At 37.5% G+C, this 21,563-nt stretch overlaps 1 protein-coding gene across 10 annotated transcripts in view; it reads left to right on the forward strand.

The window, feature by feature from the left end:
- MYCBP2 (MYC binding protein 2) overlaps positions 1–21,563 on the forward strand; it is a 262,416-nt gene that overhangs the window by 33,388 nt on the left and 207,465 nt on the right. For all 10 annotated transcript variants that reach the window (XM_025874720.2, XM_025874721.2, XM_025874722.2 and 7 more), the window contains exons 3-5: positions 2,808–3,023; positions 10,353–10,506; positions 14,719–14,915. In XM_025874720.2, coding sequence (XP_025730505.1) covers positions 2,808–3,023; positions 10,353–10,506; positions 14,719–14,915 — 567 coding nt within the window. The remainder of the gene's footprint in view (positions 1–2,807; positions 3,024–10,352; positions 10,507–14,718; positions 14,916–21,563) is intronic.

Raw genomic sequence — 21,563 nt, forward strand, 5'->3', positions numbered from 1 at the left:
GTTTGTATGTGGATGTATATTTAGTTCTATGCAGTTTTATCACATGTGTGGATCTGTGGACCATTACCACAGTGAATACGTACAAGAGTTCTATCACAAGGATTCTTTTTCCTACTCTTAAATAGAGTAGCACAGACATTACCCCACACTCACCCTCTCCCTAGCCTCTGGCATTCACCAATCTATTCTCCATTTCCATAATTTTTTCATTTCAAGAATGTTATATAAATGTAATCATGGGGATTGGCCTTTGCCACGCAGCATAATTCCCTTGAGATTTATCTCAGTTGTCGCATATATCACTGGTTTGTATCTTTTTATTGCTGAGTAAGCATTCCATGGTAAAGATATATCATGGTTTGTTTAACTATTCACCCATTAAAGGACATCTGAGTTGTTTCTCTTTTTTGGTTATTTTGAATAAAACTGCTTTGAATATTCATGTGCTGGTTTTTGAATGAATATATGTTTTTATTTTTTTGGTATTAATGTCCAACAGTGCAGTTGCTGGATTGTACTGTAAGGTGCATATTTAATTTTGCAAGAAACTGCCATACTTTTTTCCAGAGTGGCTGGATCATTTTACATTACCATTAACAATGTTTAAGAGATCCAGTTTCTCTACATCTTCACCAGCATTTTGTGTTGTCATTATTTTTTTATTCTAGCCAGTCTGATAAGTTTGTATTATATCTTATTTTGTTTTAATTTACATTTTCCTAATGGTTCACCATAGTGAACTTATTATTTGCCTTCTGTATATCTTCTTCAGTGACATGCCTGTTCATGTCTTTTGCCCATTTTCTAAATTGAATTGCTTATCTGTTTGTTTTTTACTGTTGAGTTTTGAAAATTCTTCATATATTTTGCATGCTAGTCTTTTGTCAGTTATGCAAATATTTTCTCCCAGTCTGTAACTGAAATGCTATTATTTTTCTAAATTATATTTTCCAAATGTTCATTCTTAGTATCTAAATACCTTAACGTTTTTAACATGATCTGGTATCCTGTGACTTTGCTAAATCCACACATATTTCTAGTGGCTTTTTTGCAGATATTTTGATTCTCTATATGTCTTCCGCAAATAAATTTGTTTTCTAGTAGGTAGTTCTTCCTTTCTAACTTACATTGTATTCCTTTTTTTTTAAATTTTATTTATTTATTTGACAGAGAGAGAGAGCGAGAGCAGGAACACAAGCAGGGGGAGTGGGAGAGGGAGAAGCAGGCTTCCTGCTGAGCAGGGAGCCCGACGCAGGGCTCGATCCCAGGACCCTGGGATCATGACCTGAGCCGAAGGCAGATGCTTAACAACTGAGCCACCCAAGCACCCCTATCCTTTTTCTTGGCTTATTACACTAGCATATCTAGTACAATGTTGAATCGTATTGCTGAGAATAGGTATCTTCTCCTTGTTTGCATCTTAGGGTGCAGGCATTCAGTCTTTTACTATGTTAGATGTGGGTATTTCAAAGATGCCTTTTATCCAGTTTTGGAATATTCTTTTATTCCTAGTTTACTTATACTTTTTATCATGAATAAGTATTTGATTTGTGTCAAATGCTTTTTCCATGTTTATTTAGAGTACCATATGTTTTTTTCTATTGTTTTTGTTGGTATGGGGAATTATACTGATTTCTCTTCCAGTGTTGGTACCAGCTGGTTTTTTGGTAGATCATGATGGTAGATCTTTTTCATACGTTCTTGGATTTGGATTGGTAATAATTGCTTGTTTTTAATACTTACATGTTATTTGTCAATTAACTTTGGTATATATTTTTTCTAACAAGGAATATTCCCCTTTTTCCCCAATTATTAATGGAAGAAGGGTAGAATTTTGAGACCAGTGTTTTTGATAATTGAGGTGTACTTCCTGGACATACTCTAATTTTTGGAACTTGCATTAAACCAGTTCTGTATATTTGTCATGTAAGTGTTGATCTCAAAAGTGTGATTGTTGTCTGATGAATAAAATACTGGGACAAAACAGAAATTGACTATTTAGTTTTAACAATTAAATTACCAAGCATGTGATTTTTAGTTAAGACTGATAGCTAGGAGAGAGCTTCAGGAAAGCATATGTCCATAATCTGCAGAAATCTAATTTCCTAACTTTATCATTATTTAAAAGAGAATGAGGGGCACCTGGGTGGCTCAGTTGGTTAAGTGACTGCCTTCGGCTCAGGTCATGATCCTAGAGTCCTGGGATCAAGTCCCACATCGGGCTCCCTACTCAGCAGGGAGTCTGCTTCTCCCTCTGACCCTCTTCCCTCTCGTGCTCTCTCTCATTCTCTCTCTCTCAAATAAATAAAATCTTAAAAAAAATAAATGAGAATGAAATTAGAAAAATTGACTAAAATTAAGAGTTTTGGTTTTTTTTTAGTTCTGATTTCTGTTTAAGTCCCTAAATCTACTTTTTAAAGAAATCAAAATATAATTCAACAGTTGTAGTAGGTCATTGAGACTCTAATACATCTCATGTCCCTTAGAAAAACACCAAATTAATATTCTGTGATACTACAACCGTTAAGCTTTGTTGGCTCTATTCCTACCATGGGATAAAAGGGCATTCCTGTTAGATTCTTTGCCACTCTCCAGCCCTTATCAGTTTGGTTATTGAAAGTAGTGAAGTGTGGAAGAAAGGGTTGTTACTATAAGTTGAGTCAGTAAACTTAGATTATCTTTGCTGTGTCACGTATTTGACTTCTGCAAGTCATCTAGCATGTCTAATCTTTAATTTTTTATTTGAAATGAGAATTGGTGATGATGGAAAAGAATATGAAATTGAAATATTATATCTTATATTGCAGTCTGAAAACTTGGAGAATACAGTAATCATACCAGATATTAAACTACATAGCAATCCTTCTGCATTCAATATTTATTGCAATGTACGTCATTGCGTTCTGGAATGGCAGAAAAAGGAAACATCATTGGCAGCCGCATCCAAGAACTCTGTGCAGAGTGGAGAATCAGATAGTGATGAAGAGGAGGAATCCAAAGAGCCCCCTATCAAGCTTCCAAAGGTAAGTCACTAAGTTCCACTTGGATGGATAACCTAGAGATGTTTCAACCATAGTACAAATATTTGTATTGCTAAAATACCTTGCTTTTTATAAAATTGTGCACTAAAAATTAACAGGGCTTATGGGTAAAAACAGGTTTGGGGCAGACCAGACTATGCAACTTTATAACTGGAGTGCTAACAAAGTCAGTAATTGGTAACTCAGTGGTGAGTACTTGGACAGCCCAGGAAAAAAGATCAGGGGCTTTTAATAATGTACAAAAGCAGTAAAGTGGAAATGGTGGCTTGTAAGCCTTGAGCCATTGCAGATAGAAGTGGAGCTCTGAGCCTGTGGGCTGCCATTAAGGTGGGCATAAGCAGAACTGCAAAGTACCATAAGCCAAGAGCCATAGAAAGCTGGGAGTGCTCCCTTCTGGGGAGGGAATCTGAGGTACAGGTATGCATTTTTATTTTTCTTGAACTAGAACTAGAAGAGCTCCTGGCTGTGCAGCTGCTGAGCTGAGAACTTTTGCCTTTCCTGCCTGAGGATATAATTGTACTCTTGCCACTTTGGCTCCCCTTGCCCTATGAAAAAATTACGTATGAAGCAATAAGACTTCTACATTTTTCTGATATCATTCCCTATTTACCAGAGACATGTAAGCTAATTGGTGTTATAAAAATATGTGTGGTAGTAGAACAAGCTATTCTTAAGGAACTCCCTTCTATTTAAGTATTAGTATATTGTAAGACTGTAATGTTATTTTATATATAGTATTTTTTCTATATTGTAGGTATAGTTTGTATTTCTAACAAAAGACATAGACATTTTTAAAAGGGTACCTTTATCATAAATGATTTATGCATATTGCTTTTTTCTAAATATAGACATTTTAAAATGATTTCTTGTATCATAAATGATTCAGGTCTATTGCATTTTTACTAAACTGATACCTTAAACCTATGCCTTGAAAACTCTTTTATACACACCCAGGGGAGCTATCATGCAAATATTTTGCTACTTGAAAATAGCAGCCAAGATAGAAAGTATGTTCCTGATCTGATTTTTTTTGTTGTTGCGCATTTCATGGTGGCTATTTCTAAGTGCACCACTGTCCTTAATCATTACTGTCAGGTTCTTCTCACCTTATGCTCAGCGGATGACTTGCTTCCTGTTTCATAGAGTAAAAGAGGTTTTGTGAACTTCCTCAGCCTTTTGGTCAACCGTCTTCAACTATCCTTCTCTTGGGACTCTTCTTCCTTTAGTCTCTTTCTCTCTGGTATCCTTAGGTGTACCTTCTCTACTACTTCCTTTCTTCTACTTAAAACAATCAGGCTCATCTTTTCCATGTAAGTTCCTCTAGGTAGAGAGTTTTCCATCAAGTACTGACATGTCACGAAATAGAGTACAGTGATTAAGAACCTGGGCAGTGGAGTCAAACTGTCCAGGCTCAGACACTCACCATTAAAAATACTAGCTCTGTGATGCTGGGAAAGTTATTTGCCTTATCTGTGCCTCAGTTTTGTTGTCTATGAAATGGAGATAACATCGACCTCACAGGGTTGTAGTGAGGATTCAGTGAGTTAATAAATGTCATAGTTATAAGTAGTTAGAAGTATCAGGTTAGGTGCAAACACGGGCAAACAAGAAATTGTGTAGGTGCAAATGAATTTGAGTTACTTTTCAAGGAACTCTTCAATTTATTAATAAATACGTTGGAGGAAGTCAAACTTCTGGACAGTCTTGAGATCATGTGACAAGCGAGGGGGAAGAAGTGCTGAGATGTCTTTATGCAGAGGCACTCAGAATGCTGTGGGGTTTCGGCGTGGGTGGGGACTGGAACTCCCAGGTGATGTGTTTAGCAGTCATTTGCATGACATGAAGGATTGACACAGAAGAAGAGATGAGGCCTTCAGGACTTGAGGTGATGGGAATTTGAGGGCAGGTGAGAAATGTTAGCATTTTTCTTTTCCTTTTGGCCATTTCTGCTCCAGATGCTACTTTTTTCCATCAGTTCCTTTTCTTTGTAGTTGTTCCTCTCTTGCTCCTCCTGCATGTGTGGCTCTCACTTTCCTTCTTTTCACTGTGGTTTTTTCCTCTCCTACTCCTTTTCTCTTGCATAAATAAGATAGTTTTTAGTCGTTGAAGTATCACTTCGATGCAATTTTATTTTCTCCTTGAATTTTAAAAGTTGAGTTGAATTTGATTATTATATAGACCTTGCTTGTCAGGTTTCTTTGCCTTTTCTTTTTTGTAGGTCAGCAATCATTGATATTTTTAAAAGAACTTTCTTACTGCCACCTGAATGCTTCATATTAAGTTTTCTACCTAAAACACAGATTTTAGGGGCACCTGGGTGGCTCAGTCGGTTAAGCGTCTGCCTTCAGCTCAAGTCATGATCCCAGGACTCTGGAATTGAGCCCCACATTGGGCTCCCTGCTTGGTGGGGAGCCTGCTTCTCTCCCTGCTTCTGCCTCTGCCTCTCCCCTCCACTCATGCTCTCTCTCTTTCTCTAATAAATAAATAAAATCTTAAAAAAAAAAACAAAACAGTTTTTACCCAGCTCAAACCATCTTTATCTGATTTCCAGATCCTCTAAAGTGTTCCAAGCTTTATAACTACATAATTTTTAATAGTTATTTTTAGGATTCATACTTCGCTTTCAGTCTCATTTATGCTAGTCATGCCACATATTTTGTTAAACTTAAGAAGTAAACAAGTCTATCTAAGTCTGTATCTTTTATTTACTTCTAAATTCTTTTTTGAGTTATACCAAGCTTTATATTAGGCCCTGAAAATGAAATCAGGAGACACATTCCCTACCCTCAAGAAAGTTATGTCTGGTAGGGATAGCAGGCATGTCTAGTGACTTAAGGCCTACTCTAGGGCATGGTAGGTGTAGTGTAACAATAGTGGAGTAAGACTGCAGCGCTGACTGCAGATGCATGTGCAGGCAGAGGGAGCAGCATCGTCGTAAAAGTACAAGCGCTCTGTTTTTGGCCAGAGTGGAGTAGCTGAGTAGGGTGAGGGGCAGAGGGCAGCATCTAGATTGGGAAGGGCCTTCTGTGTCCTACAGCCACTTTGAGATTTTGTCTTGTGATTTGGAAATATTGAGGATTTTGAGTGAGAGACTTTTTTTTAAAAGATTTTATTTATTTATTTGAGAGAGAGAGACAGAGGGAGAGAGAGCACAGGTGGGGAGGAGAGGGAGAAGCAGACTCCCCCCTGAGCAGGGAGCCCCACGTGGGGCTTGATCCCAGGACCCTGGGATCATGACCTGAGCCGAAGGCGGATGCTCAACTGACTGAGCCACCCAGATGCCTCTAAGCAAGAGACTTTGATCAGACTTGTATTTTAGTAAAGTTACATGGGTGCTAGTAAGACAGATCACTAGAGGGTGGTGAGATTAGAGCAGAGGGACCAGTTAGGCAGCTATTACAGTTGTCCACGAAGGGTGACTGACTGTTGGAATGAGGGTAGTGGTAGTGTTCAGCATAGAGGAAATATTAAGGAAGCGGAATTGACAGGAATTAGTAATTAGTTGATTATGAAGGCTGACAGAAGGTGAAATCTAAACATATTTCTGAAGTTTCTGGGTGGTAATGCCATTTACTGCAAGAGGGAGTACTGGAGGAGAAACACCACTTTGCTGGAATGATGAGGTGTCCCGTGTACACTATACAGTACACTATACAGGACTGAAGTTCCAGAGAAACGTCCCAGCTAAAAACAGAGATTTGGGAGCTATTATGGTGTGGGGGAAGAAGGTGAAAGGAAATTCTGTTAGAGATAGGATCGGGGTGGGATCAAGAACATTGCTTAAAAATTTTTAGCTTTGGAAAGTTCTAAGAACACTCCTTTTGGGTATGAAGAGAAGGGAAGAAAGTGATAGTAGTCGACGATAGATTTGTATGTCAGAGGACAGGAACTTGGACATCTCACAGCCGGGTCTTCTGAGAGGCAGAGTTCTTCCTCTTCCTCTTTTTGCCCTCCCCCTCCTCTGCTGCCGCTCTTTCTCCACCCTTTCTTTCGCTGCCCTTAGATTTTTCTTCTTTATTATTTGTAAATGTCATCTCTACCAAATATTTGCTTTATATAAAAAATCCTGAAAGTCAGTATACTTTCCTCTGTGGTAATATATAAATCTACTTTTGGTTTCCTCTCCAGTTTTTTTTTAAATGTATTCTGGAAGTATTAGAATGGATTCTAGGACTTTAAAAACAATTTTTAACTTATAGTTGACATGCAGTATTATACTGGTTTCAGGTATAGAGCATACAGATGATTCTGTACATTTCAGAATACTCACCATGATAAGTGTAGTCATCATCTGTCACCACACAACATTATTACAATATTATTGACTATATTCTCTATGCTGTACTTTTCATCTCCAGGACTTACTTACTTTTTAACTGGAAGTTTGTACCTCCTAATCCCCTTCATCTATTTTGCCCATCCCCTACCCCTTCCCTCTAGGACATTTTAATGGAACAAGATACAATTTCTAATGGCAAAGAATTTATTATTCCATCTAAATGTAACTAAACTTTTATGTTCATACTTGTTAGTGAAATAATAAAGTCACTTTGGGAAATAATATGATTTGAGGAGAGCAAAAATAAAACCTTGAAAAACTCATTTTTCTTTGGCCAAGCATGTTTTTATCTTACTTTTCCCAGCAGTGACATTGGACTAGCTGTATCAGATAGTTATTTGGGTTTGTGTTCCTTCAAGTATAATAGAGAGCCTTCAGGATTTAATTATTTGAAAGCAACTGTAAAAGAAAAATTCAGTAAATTTACAAAAGTCTATTTTCTGAAGAGAAGTGGAAGATTATATGTTGGGTAGCTGGTTATGGTTTATCATTGAAAATATTGAAGCCTAGGGGCACCTGGGTGGCTCAGTCGGTTAAGCATCTGCCTTTGGCTCAGGTCCTGATCCCAGGGTCCTGCGATCAAGTCCCACTTTGGGCTCCCTGCTTAGCGGGGGTCTGCTTCTCCCTCTCCCTCTGTGTGTGCTCTCTCTAGCTCTCACTCTTTCTCAAATAAATAAATAAAATAAAATAAAAAGGCCTCAATGTGTAAAGTACAGTTTCAAAGTTCATACATACTGTTAATACGCTCAGCCAAACCTCAGGGGAAAACACTTATTTCACAGCATCTTTTATTTCTCAGCTCAATAATTCAAAGCTAGATATGTTGGAGAACTCGAGGTTGATTTTTATTTTGTTGTATATTGAAAAGATATCGCTATTCTGGAAACGAAGTAGTTTTCCCCTTACTAAAAAAATTTTTTTGTGAAGTAAGGTACAGATGAATAGTGGGAATCTACAGTGGTTAACCTAGACAGATGGGTAATTTCTCTCTCCTTATCATTTGACTAACATTTTATGGGTATGTCTCACCAAAACCAGCCAGTGTTCTATTCCTAAGCAGCATACCTGAGTTCTTTACTGTCATACATTTGTTCTTACACCCTAAACTTACCAGAGAGACAACTCAGGTTCAGTAGTAGCCTTACTCTTTTTGGTAAGGTTCAATACTTTCTCTGTTACTGTAGGGATTTTATATAAATAAACCCTAGCTAAGAATGTTATCTGTGAAGATTCTCCTTTGGCTTTTGAAAAGTCATGATTGGTAGCAGTAGAGTAAGCATTTTTGAAGACTGAAAGAATATAGTAGTCTCCCACTGGCCTGAGAATAGAGCTCCGCGTTTTGTGTTTAGGAGATCTTTGAGTTCAGATTCATTTCCTGTAAGTACATAAGCAGATAGAAATCTTGAACAGTGTGTTTTTATTTTTTAGTCTATTCCAGGAAGAGAAACTATATCAACTGGAAAATTTCCACTGCTTAGTGCATTTAATCAGTTGAAACTTTATACAGGCAACTTCTGTAATCTTAGTTACAACTAAGTCTGCTAGAATTTTAGATAACTTCTCTAAAAACAGTCCTGCTAGTTATTTTGACTTTTCAGTCATATCTGTATTCTTCAGAAACCTTGTAAATGATAATCAAAACTGCAACTGACTTTCCTGCAACTGATTTGACCATTGTCTGGAGATATATTTCTGAGTTGCAGTGGTTCTTAGCACACAACTGAGAGAGCAATTAAATATTTATATATGCCTATCATGTGTCAGGCACTGGGCTAGCCACGGGAGATATTAAGCTAGTTCACACATGCTCCTTGTCTATGAGGAGACCACAGTTAATTATAAAAAAGGAAACAAAAATAGTGAGCTAACTATAATATAATAAATGCCATAACAGAAGTCTCTCAACTGGGTAAGAGTCATGTACAAGGCTGATTTATTCTGTTAGACTATAAATTCTTAGAAGACAGGGACTAGTGTAATGTGTATCTTCATATCTCCTGTAGTGAGTTTGCCAAATAAATGCTTAGGAAATATTTATGTAATACATGATTAATGCACAGATCTCAGCCTAGAGAATATTCTTCGACTGTTATGTCCAATAGAATTAATGCTTTGATGCATTTGTACTAATTAGTCTTGTTTTAACTTTTTCTGTTACTTCTCCAAATAAACACCTTCTGAAAAGATCTTATACATCTATTTCTCAGAATATTGTCACTGACTGAGAAATGGGATTTCATTGTTGTTCTGTCAGTCCTCTGAAGGTATCTCCCAATACCAGGTCATCACATTTCTCTGTCAATCTTTAGCTGCAGATTTCTCTCTTTTGCTAGATAGTGAGTCAGATTTTTCCTTGGTCCTGATGAGGGTGATAAGATAATTAAATAGTAGTGATCTTTTAAGTATGCAGTTTTTAATTCTTTTTGTGATAAATCCTACAAGAAGAGGGGAAACCATCAATAAATAATAAAGTGATTGTACCATCATAGGAAGGGCTAAGATGAAAAAACTCCTTTTTAAATCTCTTCATTGTATGAGTTATGTTGACTTTTTCTGGCCATAAGTAACAATTGACATGACTTTTAATGAAAGAATGCTGATTTGTACTTGAGTACAGGCAAATGAACTTTTAAATTAATAGAGTTTATTTTTTCTGAGTGAATGTAACCTAGTATCTAGTGCACTCTTAACAATTTTCATAATTTTTCTTACGGCTTCCTTATGCTATAACTACTTATAAAGTAGTGCCATTATTTTTTAACCTTCCATATAACTAGATGGTTTAATGAATCTTAGGTGGTTGTGGTTTTTTTTTTTTTTTATGTGTTTCTGTTTTTGCTTCGTAAATATGGCAGCATTAATCATTTGCTGTGTAAATAAGCTGTACTGGTTGAACTGCCTGGAAAGTGTTAATTGGCTTACCTGTTATAAGGTACATATATATTATTATTATTATTTTTCATCTTAAACAGATCATTGAGGTTGGACTTTGTGAAGTTTTTGAATTGATCAAGGAGACGCGATTTTCTCATCCATCCCTATGCCTCAGGAGTCTCCAGGCCCTGCTTAATGTACTTCAGGGTCAGCAGCCAGAAGGCCTCCAGTCAGAGCCACCTGAGGTCCTAGGTAAGAGCTCAGGGCATTAAATGAAGTCTTTAAATGTAAATAGCTTCTCCTATGAAGCATATACATGTAGCAGCTTGTAATGCAGTTTTGTTTTTGTTTATGTTTTTTTAATTATGGTATTAAAACAGCAGGGATATAAATTTTAAGGTATTTTGCTATGTTCCACTAGAGTTACAGTTTAAGACTTACAGTTCATGCACAGACATTTCTTGATTATTGTGATGATGGGGAAAAAGCGAAACATTAATTGTTGGAACCCAGAAATAATCCCAAGCCTTATAGTTACTATTAACTTAAACCATTCTTGTTAAACCTTAGGCCAAAATAGTGAACACTGACTTTCTCTAACTTTATGTGTTATTCTGGGTAGTTAAAAAAATGGGAAGAGTGGAACCCGATGCTACCAACCCAAACAGCACATCTAGTTTCCCAACAGAGGGCATTTCTTCTGTATTCATTGTAAATAAAAATCCATTTTTCTTATAGATAATGCTTTTGAATTAGTAGCAACTTCCAATAAGTAAATATGTTTGCTTTTTGTAAAATGTATTTGGATTTTTTGAATGCATGCCTTTCGTGTTACTGATAAAGGTTCAACACATAATCCAGTAAGCAAGTTAGCAGCTCTTGAGGAATAGAAATAGAGATGGGCCATAAGTTTGAAATTGGCTATTGTTTTTCTCTGATGCTAACCATGGGCCTTGAAAGTCTAGAGTTTTCCTAATCTCAAGCATTAGTTCATATCTGAGTCATGTAGGTCCTATCTGTGGAGTTTCTGACATGGGGCCCAAGAATTTGCATTTAGAATACATTTCTGGGTAATGTGCCAGCACAGCTCACCTGGGGACCACACTGCTGGTCTGGACTAGAGTTTGATCTTTTTTCCAACTTGGTTATTTGCTGTTTATTAGATCCACATGTAAGAACCTAATTACGTGTCATACTGGTTTTGTTTTGGTCATGGTTTTTTTGGAGAGGAGGGAATCAGTTTTTGTGTTTGATTTTTTTTGTTTGGTTTAGTGGGGGAGGGGAGTGTTTGCCAGGAAAACAAGCTGAAGATTTAAGAAAAATAATACCCTCCCCCACCCCGTGTTATTAAATACTACTATACTACTAAATAAAAGCTGTCATATGGCACGTTGTTGATTATTGTTATGATAACACCAATGATTATATTACTATTGTGATATGTTACTTGACATCACAGCATCTTACTAAAGCTTTTATTTATTTAATTGATTTAAGAATATTTTGCTGTTCTTAACTCTGGTTTGTCAATTAACAATAATTGAAATATTTAAAATATCCACTAAAACCTGTATATCCTATTTATTACTTTGAATAACATGCTGATCATTTCTTTTTCCTAGATCTTCTGGCATACCCTTGTCTTTTATCAGTTGTTACACATCTTATTTTGTATCCAGTCTATATATAAATACTCCCTTTCCTTTATTCTTTTCAAAACTGATCTTGTTCATCTGTTTTTGAAATGATAATGTGTGCTTTAGCTTAATCATCTTCTAGCTATCAAAACTTTCACCTGATTAATTTGTCTGGTTTTGTTTTTGTTTTTGTTTTCTTGTTAACAGTTTCAGATGCTGCTGTACTTCTTTCGTCTCTCTTTTATCCTTTCAGGGTTTACTTCTGATCTCTTTACCGCTTTGACTTATTTTTCTATTGAGGCATTTACCATCACTTTGTATTTCTTATTTTGTTTAATTAGCTCAAAGATGTAGTTTGGCTGTTTAAATTTCTATCGAAATCTATCTCTGTTTTTTCTTTGATCTAATAGCATAATCACATTAATACACTTCGGGTTTTTTTTCATGTTATTCATAAAAATACAGGTATATATGTATCACTTACTGTCAGGGTAGTTTGATTATTATACACCAAGCTTCTTTTAGCAGAGAGATTTTGATTTAGAAATTGTCTAGTTAAAAAAAATCATTCTTCTTACATCTATTTTACTGTTCATTTTAAGGTTGGAATATATGTTCTTAAGTATTCATGTAAATAAAAGTATCTCCTGTGTTCTGTGCAAAAGCGTATAATTCAGGGGTGATCAGTACAGACATCGTTGCTGTTATTATGGGACTTAGCATCAGACAGTCAGACACGTGTGATTGCAGATTGGGTAAATAGTATGGGGGACAGTAGAAGGAGTTCTGGGAATCTAACATGCTTCCTTGAAGATGAGACATTGGCGATTTGAAGGATGAGTAGGAAGACGTTAACTACCTTTCTAGGCAGAAAGGACAGCATGCAGGAAGTCTCTGGGACAGGAAGGAGAATGACTGGCTAGAATGTGGAGAGTGAAGGGAGGCAGGGCTTTGCCATGGGTGAGGAGGGAGGCAGGGACTAGACCATGTGGAGCTTCATAGGCCATGTTAAAGGAGCCCGGTGGCTATTGGTCCAGGAGAAATGGAAAGTCACTATTTCCTTATGCTTAAAAAAGTTCTTTATTTTATAGCACTTACACTGTTCCCTTCCACTTGAATCTAACTTTTTTGATGACAGGCATTCTTTGTCTTGTTTCCCGAAGTACTACCACAACCTAGAATAGTTTTTCATGTACAGGAAGAATTCAGTAAATATTTGCTGAGTAATTAAAAGATGAAGGGGCAGAAGGATAATGATGGAAGGAAGGATGGACAAATGGAGATAGGACGGATGAAAGGATGAGGGGAAAGAAGGATAGTTGGAAGGGAAGGGCAGAGGGAAGGGAAGACTGAAGGATGTACAGGCAAGTGAAGAAAGGGAGGGAGAACGGAAAGAAGGAAGAGGAGCAGGAACGAACTAACAAAGGAGTGAACAGATTTTAAATAAAAAAACAGATTTTTGGTTTAAAAATTCTGTTTGGCTATAAAGGGGCAAAAGTGAAGGTAGGAGCTAATTTAGGAACACTTTGTAGTAGTCCAATTCTAAGGTGGTGATAGCATGCATTGGGAAGATGGTCGTGAGATGGAGCAAGCGGGGGAGGCATTAGGAAGCGAAAGTGACAGGCTTAACTGGGATGAGAGACACAGGAGATGAGGGAGAGACAGAGGAAGGCTAACTTTCTGTGAGTTAGCGAATAAACCACACATGGCCTTTTAGTTTTCAGAGGGTTGCAGTACACAAATTCTTTCTCTTGCTCTCTTTTTCCCTCTCCCTTTCTTCATCTTCCTCAATTTTGCAGTCTTTTTCTCACTGTTTCTTTCTATCTTGAGTGCTCACTCTCTATAAGGATTTTCAAATTTCCCTTCCCTTCTGCTGAAGAAATACCTGGAAGTCTGTTGATTCAGTCTTGGTCAGAGTTGTTTAGGGAATTTTGTGTGGAAACTTCTTGTGGCCATAGAACATTCAGGTGTTACTTTACCATCTTTGCCACTAAATGGCTTTATCATTTAGGGAAAATCTCTTTATCTCCCTGTCTCAATTTCATTGTCCGTTAAAGGGGGAGGACATCTGTCCTATTGACTAGGAGGTTTTTCTAGGGTATAAAATGAATTACAGGGGGCGCCTGGGTGGCTGTTGGTTAAGCGACTGCCTTTGGCTCAGGTCATGATCCCAGGGTCCTGGGATTGAGCCCCGCATCGGGCTCCCTGCTCAGCGGGAAGCCTGCTTCTCCCTCTCCCATTCCCCCTGCTTGTGTTCCTTCTCTCGCTGTCTCTCTCTCTGTCAAATAACTAAATAAAATCTTTAAAAAAAAAAGAATTACATACTCTCTTTATAATAAAAATGTGAACTGCTATTATGTTAGCAATAAAGCAACTTTACATTAAAACAAATTATAGCATGTGTTTTATGTATTCTTTTTGTTTTGCAAATACATAATTTTCTGGGCACTTATTAACATTTTAAGAAGCTTGTATTCTTCCCACTCTAAAAGGTAACATAAGTGCAGTGAGTAACCTGTTACTCGAGAGGGTATTTCTTGAATGCGTGAACGCCTCAAGACAGCTTTCTTTTAAACAACCTGGGATACACTCCATTTTTTTATTTACAAAAATAAGGGGTTGAACTAAACGTTCTCTAAGGTGCTTTTTATTATAAATATTCTAACTTTTCAGGGAAAAGGGTAACTAGAAAGGAACTAATGCAAAGTAAGTGTTCTAGGTGCCTTAAATATTTATTTTATAATGAGGCAAGGTATAAATAAATAAACAGACGCATGAAATGTTTTGTATGTCGAATGAATATAATTGAATTTTATTTTATCCACAGAGTCTCTCTTCCAGCTCCTTTTGGAAATCACTGTTCGAAGTACTGGAATGAATGACAGCACAGGCCAGTCTCTGACAGCGCTTTCCTGTGCTTGCCTCTTTAGTCTGGTGGCTTCTTGGGGAGAAACAGGAAGGACACTTCAGGCCATCTCTGCTATCCTCACCAACAATGGCAGCCACGCTTGCCAAACAATACAGGTATTTCATTTATAGCTGCTGAGAGGGTTATAAGATGCCAAGTTGGAATTTCACCTTAATTTCTGTTAGTAGGAGTCCCCTCCTTTTTCTCACTCATTAGAGTGGTTTGATCTATCCAAGGTTGATATATAAGTAATCCACAATATATAAAGGTAATAAAATGAAATTTGGCAAAAACTCTTTAATCTTTAAGCTGGTCTTTGTGTCAGCACCCCAGCCACCTCTTTGCATTGTCTTGTTCTGTGCTCTCCCCCACTTCCCATCTTTCCCAGAATTTTTAAGTATTGTCAGTGCCCCTAACCCCTGCATTGTTCAAGGATCAAATGTAGTCTTTTAATGAGTTGATTTGTTTCTGAGCTGCTTCATCTTTACATAGAACATTTTAAGCTTTTAATATCTTGATTGTGGAATAAGCTCTTTATTGTTGTTAGTGGTGGGAAATATAATTCTCCTAAAAGCAAACTTGATTTAATTCCTTTGGATTGTTCTGGAAAGTGAGTAAGAAGTTACAGTTTTAAGTCTCTGTTATGTGCTCTTCACGGGCCCCTTGGACAACCTCCAGAACAGATGGAAGGGCTGCTTCAATCCTGTTATTAGCAGGCGAAAGATAGCAGAAGGGGTATGTGGGTCATTTTCTTGGACTTAATTCAGCAGTATTGAACTCTCCTTGTCAAGCATGAGCAATCCCCTTACTCTAGATTTCTATTCTTACTCTTTTCCCTTTCTGCCCTGCCTGAAATCTTCTTTTCCCTTTTTATGATCCTTAATTATTTTGGAGTTCCTCTAACACGGTGGTTTTCAAAACTGTTCTGCAGCTGTGCTTTGAGGTTTGGCAAAATTTTAATTTAAACACATGCTTAAAATACACAAATAATTCTTAAATTTTAGTGAAATAACACAAACATTTACATATCATACACCAAATTTTTTATTTTTTTTATTTTTTTTAAAGATTTTATTTATTTATTTGAGAGAGAGAATGAGATAGAGAGAGAGCATGAGATGGGGGAGGGTCCAAGGGAGAAGCAGACACCCTGCTGAGCAGGGAGCCCGATGCGGGACTCGATCCCGGGACTCCAGGATCATGACCTGAGCCGAAGGCAGTCGCTTAACCAACTGAGCCACCCAGGCGCCCACACCAAATTTTTTAAAATAGAGTGACCATAAACACATGAGCTTATTAAGCATTGTGTGATTTATTTTTGTATGTAGACTCATCTCAGAGGATACGAGGTGGAGTCTAAATGATGAGTTGAATTGGCCAGAGGAGGTGTTAGTGTTGGGGATGTGGAGGGAGAATGTTCTTGGTATCCATGTGCTAAGGCAGGAAGATAAGAGTAAGAGTGGAATACTGAAGACTGAAAGAAGTTTGGTATAGTTACAGTATTTAGAGCTTCCAGCTAACAGAGACAGGACTTGTGTGCTTATCTGTCTGACTGTAGTATTTGCTTAATATGCACTAGCCTGTGCACAACGACTAGATCCCCTGAATCAAAAGCTAAGGTTCTCTATAGACCTGCCCCGTCCCTGCATCCCTGTCTCCAGCCCAAACACCATATTAAATAATGCCTATTATCTTAACATGGCTTACAATGTTCCTCATGATTTAGTGCCATTCCACCACCACTTCATGTCACAGAACTGTCTTGGCCAGGCTGTGGGTGGAGGGAGAAAAATCTTCCCCGAGAATGTATAACTCTAACATCTCAAATTCTTTTGGGATTCAAATGCATATTACTTACCTTGTTCCAGAAAGCTTAAGCTGAGAGTTTAAAATAGGGCAGGGATGATAGTACTATGAAGTACCTTATTATTGAAGGAGACTAAAATCCTTTTTGGAGGAATGAACTCCAAGTTTCAGAGGCTTCCCACAGACAGACCACATCTGAGCTCACAAACAAAAAGCACATAGAAAAAAAGGCACCATCATTTGGAGTTAGTAGAAACAAAGTACTCTTTAGGGGAGCCTGGGTGGCTCAGTTGTTAAGCGGCTGCCTTCGGCTCAGGCCCTGATCCCAGGGTCCTAGGATCGAGCCCCGCATCGGGCTCCCTGCTCCGCGGGAAGCCTGCTTCTCCCTCTCCCACTCCCCCTGCTTGTGTTCCCTCTCTCGCTATGTCTCTCTCTGTCAAATAAATAAATAAAATCTTAAAAAAAATAAAAACAACTTAAGTACTCTTTAGAAAGCATGAGAGAAATAGAGTCATGTTGAAGAAACATGTTAATTTCTGCTCCTCCCTAATCTCCACTAAGGTTCTAATAAAGGAATTTTTTTTTAAAGTATAAACTTTTAAGAATGGGACATATTTTTGAAAAATAGAAATTGGGGAAAGTTTAATTTAAGTTCCTTAAGAGGCTAATGCCCATAGAAAGTAAGTTGATTTTCACCTAAAACTCCAGATAGGATTTGGAATTGGAAGTAATAGGTACCTAGAAAGTGGTGGTGAGGGCATGAGCTGAAAATTGATTGGAAATCTGTATAATGAAAAGTAGAGAACCCCAGAGCCGGTTTTTTTTTTTTGCCCTTCGTAGCCAAGCAGCTGTCCTCTCATCCCCCAGAGAGATAGGTTTGCTGTCTAAAGAGCCAGAGAGGCCAGGGGAAACTAGCCACAATTGAGAGTGGAATTAGGAGCTAGGCTGAAAATGGAGATTTAATGAAAGTCTTTGTATTGGTGATGAAATTTCTTAATCCTCACTAAGTTTCCAGAACAGTGGCCATAAGACTTATTATAGCTTCTAGGAAAAAGACTGGCAGATTCTTCTCTGGAGAAAGAGTGAGAAAAGACCCACAAATGCAGACATTTGGGGGGGCGGTCCTCCAATGAAACACTCAATCTTGGTGTGATCATTTTGAGGTGAGCTCAAATCAGGTGATCTGTCAAATCCTGTCCATTCATACCGAGTTTCCTACCATTTTTTTTTAGTAGCTTACTCTTAAAACTAAGTGTACAACCAGATTATATGTTTTTTGGGTGTTGAGTCTGGCAAGTTCTTTATAGATTTTGGATACTAACCCATTATCACATATGTCACTTGCAGATATCTTCTCCCATTCTGATGGTTGCCTTTTAGTTTTGTTGATTCCTTTTCTGTGTAGAAGTTTTTTATCATGATGAATCCCATTTTGCTTTTGTTTCCCTTGCCTCCAGAGATATGTCTAGTAAGAAGTTGCTATGGCTGATGTCAAAGAGGTTGTTGCCTGTGTTCTCCTCTAGGATTTTGATGGTTTCCTGTCTCACATTTAGGTCTTTCCTCTCCTTTGAATTTATTTTTGTGTATGGTGTAAGAAAGAGGTTGTTTCATTCTTCTGCATGTGGCTGTCTACTTTTCCCAAATCATTTGTTGAAGAGACTGTCTTTTCTCCATTGGATATTCTTCCTTGTTTTGTCAAAGATTAGTTGACCATATAGTTGTGGGTCCATTTCTGGGTTTTCTGTTCTGTTCCATTGATCATTGTGTCTGTTTTGTGCCAGTACCATACTGTTTTGATGACTACAGCTTTGTAATATAGCTTGAAGTCTGGAATTGGATGCCTCTAGCTTTGCTTTGCTTTTTCAAGATTGCTTTGACTATTTCGGGTCTTTTGCGGTTCCATACAAATTTTAGGATTGTTCTAGTTCTGTAAAAAATGCTAGTAGGTATTTTGATAGGGATTGCATTAAATGTGTACATTGCTTTGGGCAGTAGACATTTTAACAATATTTGTTGTTCCAATCCATGAGCATGGAATGTTTTTCCATTTCCTTGTGTCATCTTCAATTTATTTCATGTGTTCTGTAGTTTTCACAGTACAGATCTTTTATCTCTTTGGTTAGGTTTATTCCTAGGTGTCTTATGGTTTTTGGTACAATTATAAATGGGACAATTCCTTGATTTCTTTTTCTGCTGCTTCATTATTGCTGTATAGAAATGCAACAGATTTCTGTATATTGACTTTGTATTCTGTGACTTGACTAAATTCATGTATCAGTTCTAGCAATTTTTTGGTGGAGCCTTTCAGGTTTTCTACACAGTATCATGTCATCTGTGCATAGTGAAAGTTTGACTTCTTCCTTGCCGATTTGGATGCCTTTTATTTCTTTTTGTTGTCTGATTTCTGAGGCTAGGACTTCCAGTTCTGTGTTAAGTAATAGTGGCAAGAGTGGATATCCCTGTCTAGTTCCTGACTGTAGAGGAAAAATCTGTTTTTTCCCCACTGAGGATTATATTAGCTGGGAGTCTTTCGTATGTGGCCTTTATGATGTTGAGGTATTTTCCATCTATTCCTACTTTTTGAGGATTTTTATCAAGAATGGATGCTGTTATTTTGTCAAATGCTTTTTATGGATCTATTGAGAGGATTATGTAGTTCTTATCCTTTCTTTTATTAATGTGGTATATCACATTGATTTGTGGAGATTGAACCACTCTTGCAGCACAGGAATAAATCCTACTTGATCGTGGTGAATGATTCTTTTAACGTACTGTTGGATTTGATTTGCTAGTATCTTGTTGAGAATTTTTGCATCCATGTTCATCAGGAATGTTGGCCTGTAATTCTCCTATTTAGTGAGGTTTTGTCAGGTTTTGGAATCAAGGTAATGTTGGCCTTGTAGAATGAGTTTGCACTCAAAACACAAATAATCCAGGTAAGAAATGGCAGAAGACATGAATTGACATTTTCCCAAAGAAGACATACAGATGGCTAACAGACACATGAAAAGAGGCTCAACATCACTCATCCTCAGGGAAATACAAATCAAAATTACAGTGAGAGACCACCTGACACTTGTCAGAATGGCTAAAATTAAAAACACGGGAAATAACATGTTGGCAAGGATGCAGAGATAGCGGAACCCTCTTAGACTATTGGTGGAAATGCAAGCTGGTGCAGCCACTCTGGAAAACAGTGTGGCAGTTTCTCAAAAAGTTAAAAACAGAACTACCCTATGACCCAGCAATTGCACTACTAGGTGATTACCCAATACTGATTCAGAGGGGCACATGCACCCTGCTGTTTATAGCAGCATTATCAACAATAACCAAATTATGGAAAGAGCCCAAGTGTCCATCAACTGATGAATGCGTAAAGAAGATGTGGTATATTACACATAAAATACAGTGGAATATTACTCAGCCAACAAAAAGAATAAAATGTTGCATTTGCAACAACATAGATGAATCTAGAGTGTATAATGCTAAGTGAAATAAGCCGGTCAAAGACAAATATCATATAATTTCACTCATGTGGAATTTAAGAAACAAAACAGATGAACATAGGGGAAAGAAAAAAACAGAGGGAGAGAGGGAGGGAGGCAAACCATTAAATAGACTCTTAACTATAGAGAACAAACCAGAGGGTTGCTAGAGGGGAGGTGGGTGGGGAAGATGAGCTAAATGGGTGATGGGTATTAAGGAGGGCACTTGTGATGAGCACTGGGTGTTATCTGTAAGTGATGAATCACTAAATTCTACTCCTGAAACTAAAATTACTCTATATTTTAACTAACTAAAATTTAAATAAAAACTTGAAATACTAAAAAAAATAACAAAAAATAAATAAAATAGTGCAGCAACAAAAAAAAGTGTACAACCAAGAATCACTAGGCTAACGTGAAAAACATCCCCCAAATCAAGAATAGTAATAGTAAAAGATAATAAATAATTTGGATAAAAAGAATATAAAGAACAAAAGAAGCTCTAAGAAAACTAATAATATTTTGATGAAGGATAATAGAAACATCAGTATTCTATTTTTAGAAAAAAAACTTAGAGAACAGGAAAGAATTTTTATAAGGTAAGATAGCAGCAATAAAATCAGTAGAAGAGTTAGAAGATCAGGTTGAAGCAGTGTCCAGAAAATAGAAAAGAGAGAAAACAGGTGATGTAAAATAAAACTGGAGGATTTAACCAGGAAATCTAATACCTAATAGGTATTCAAGCAGAGAGAAGGAAATTAAAAATCTTACAAGGAAAATTCCTGTCCCCTGAAGATACACATGTTCAGACTGACAGAACACACCCTGAGTGCCCAGCATTCGTTATGAAAAAAAACCCACACCAAGTTAGAGCTTTGCAAATCAGAACACTGTTAATTAACAGACAATAAAGCTTCCAGAGAGCAAAGACCGATTATGTAACAAAGGTCAAGCAGAATGGCATCGGGTGACTTCTCAAAAGCAGCACTGGCATAAGAGATAACAGTGTGTTCCACGTTCTGAGAGAAAATGATGTTCACTACACGTAGCTCAGCTGGCAGTCATGTTTGAGGGATGAAGAAGATGCTTTGCAACATGCAAGATATGGAATAATTTTAACTTCTATTCCTGCCTCTTCCTTAGTCTAGGTCAGAGCAGGGTTTCATGAGGGGTGTTGCCAAGCGGGAAGAGCAGAAATGATGTGTTTGTCGACAGATGTTGGCAGGGATGTAGAGAAAGGGGAACCCTCCTACAATGTTGGTGGAAATGCAAGCTGGTGCAGCCCCTCTGGAAAACAGTATGGAGGTTCCTCAAACAGTTGAAAATAGAGCTACCATACGGTCCAGCAATTGCACTACTGGGTATTTACCACAAAGATACAAATGTAGGGATCCAAAGGGGTACGTGCACCCCAATGTTTATAGCAGCAGTGTCCACAATAGCCAAACTGTGGAAAGAGCCAAGATGTCCATC

The sequence above is a fragment of the Callorhinus ursinus genome, unplaced genomic scaffold, assembly GCF_003265705.2.
Source record: "Callorhinus ursinus isolate GAN/ISIS: 27379988/994484 unplaced genomic scaffold, GSC_fseal_2.0 scaffold7, whole genome shotgun sequence".
Classification (NCBI taxonomy): Eukaryota; Metazoa; Chordata; class Mammalia; order Carnivora; family Otariidae; genus Callorhinus; species Callorhinus ursinus.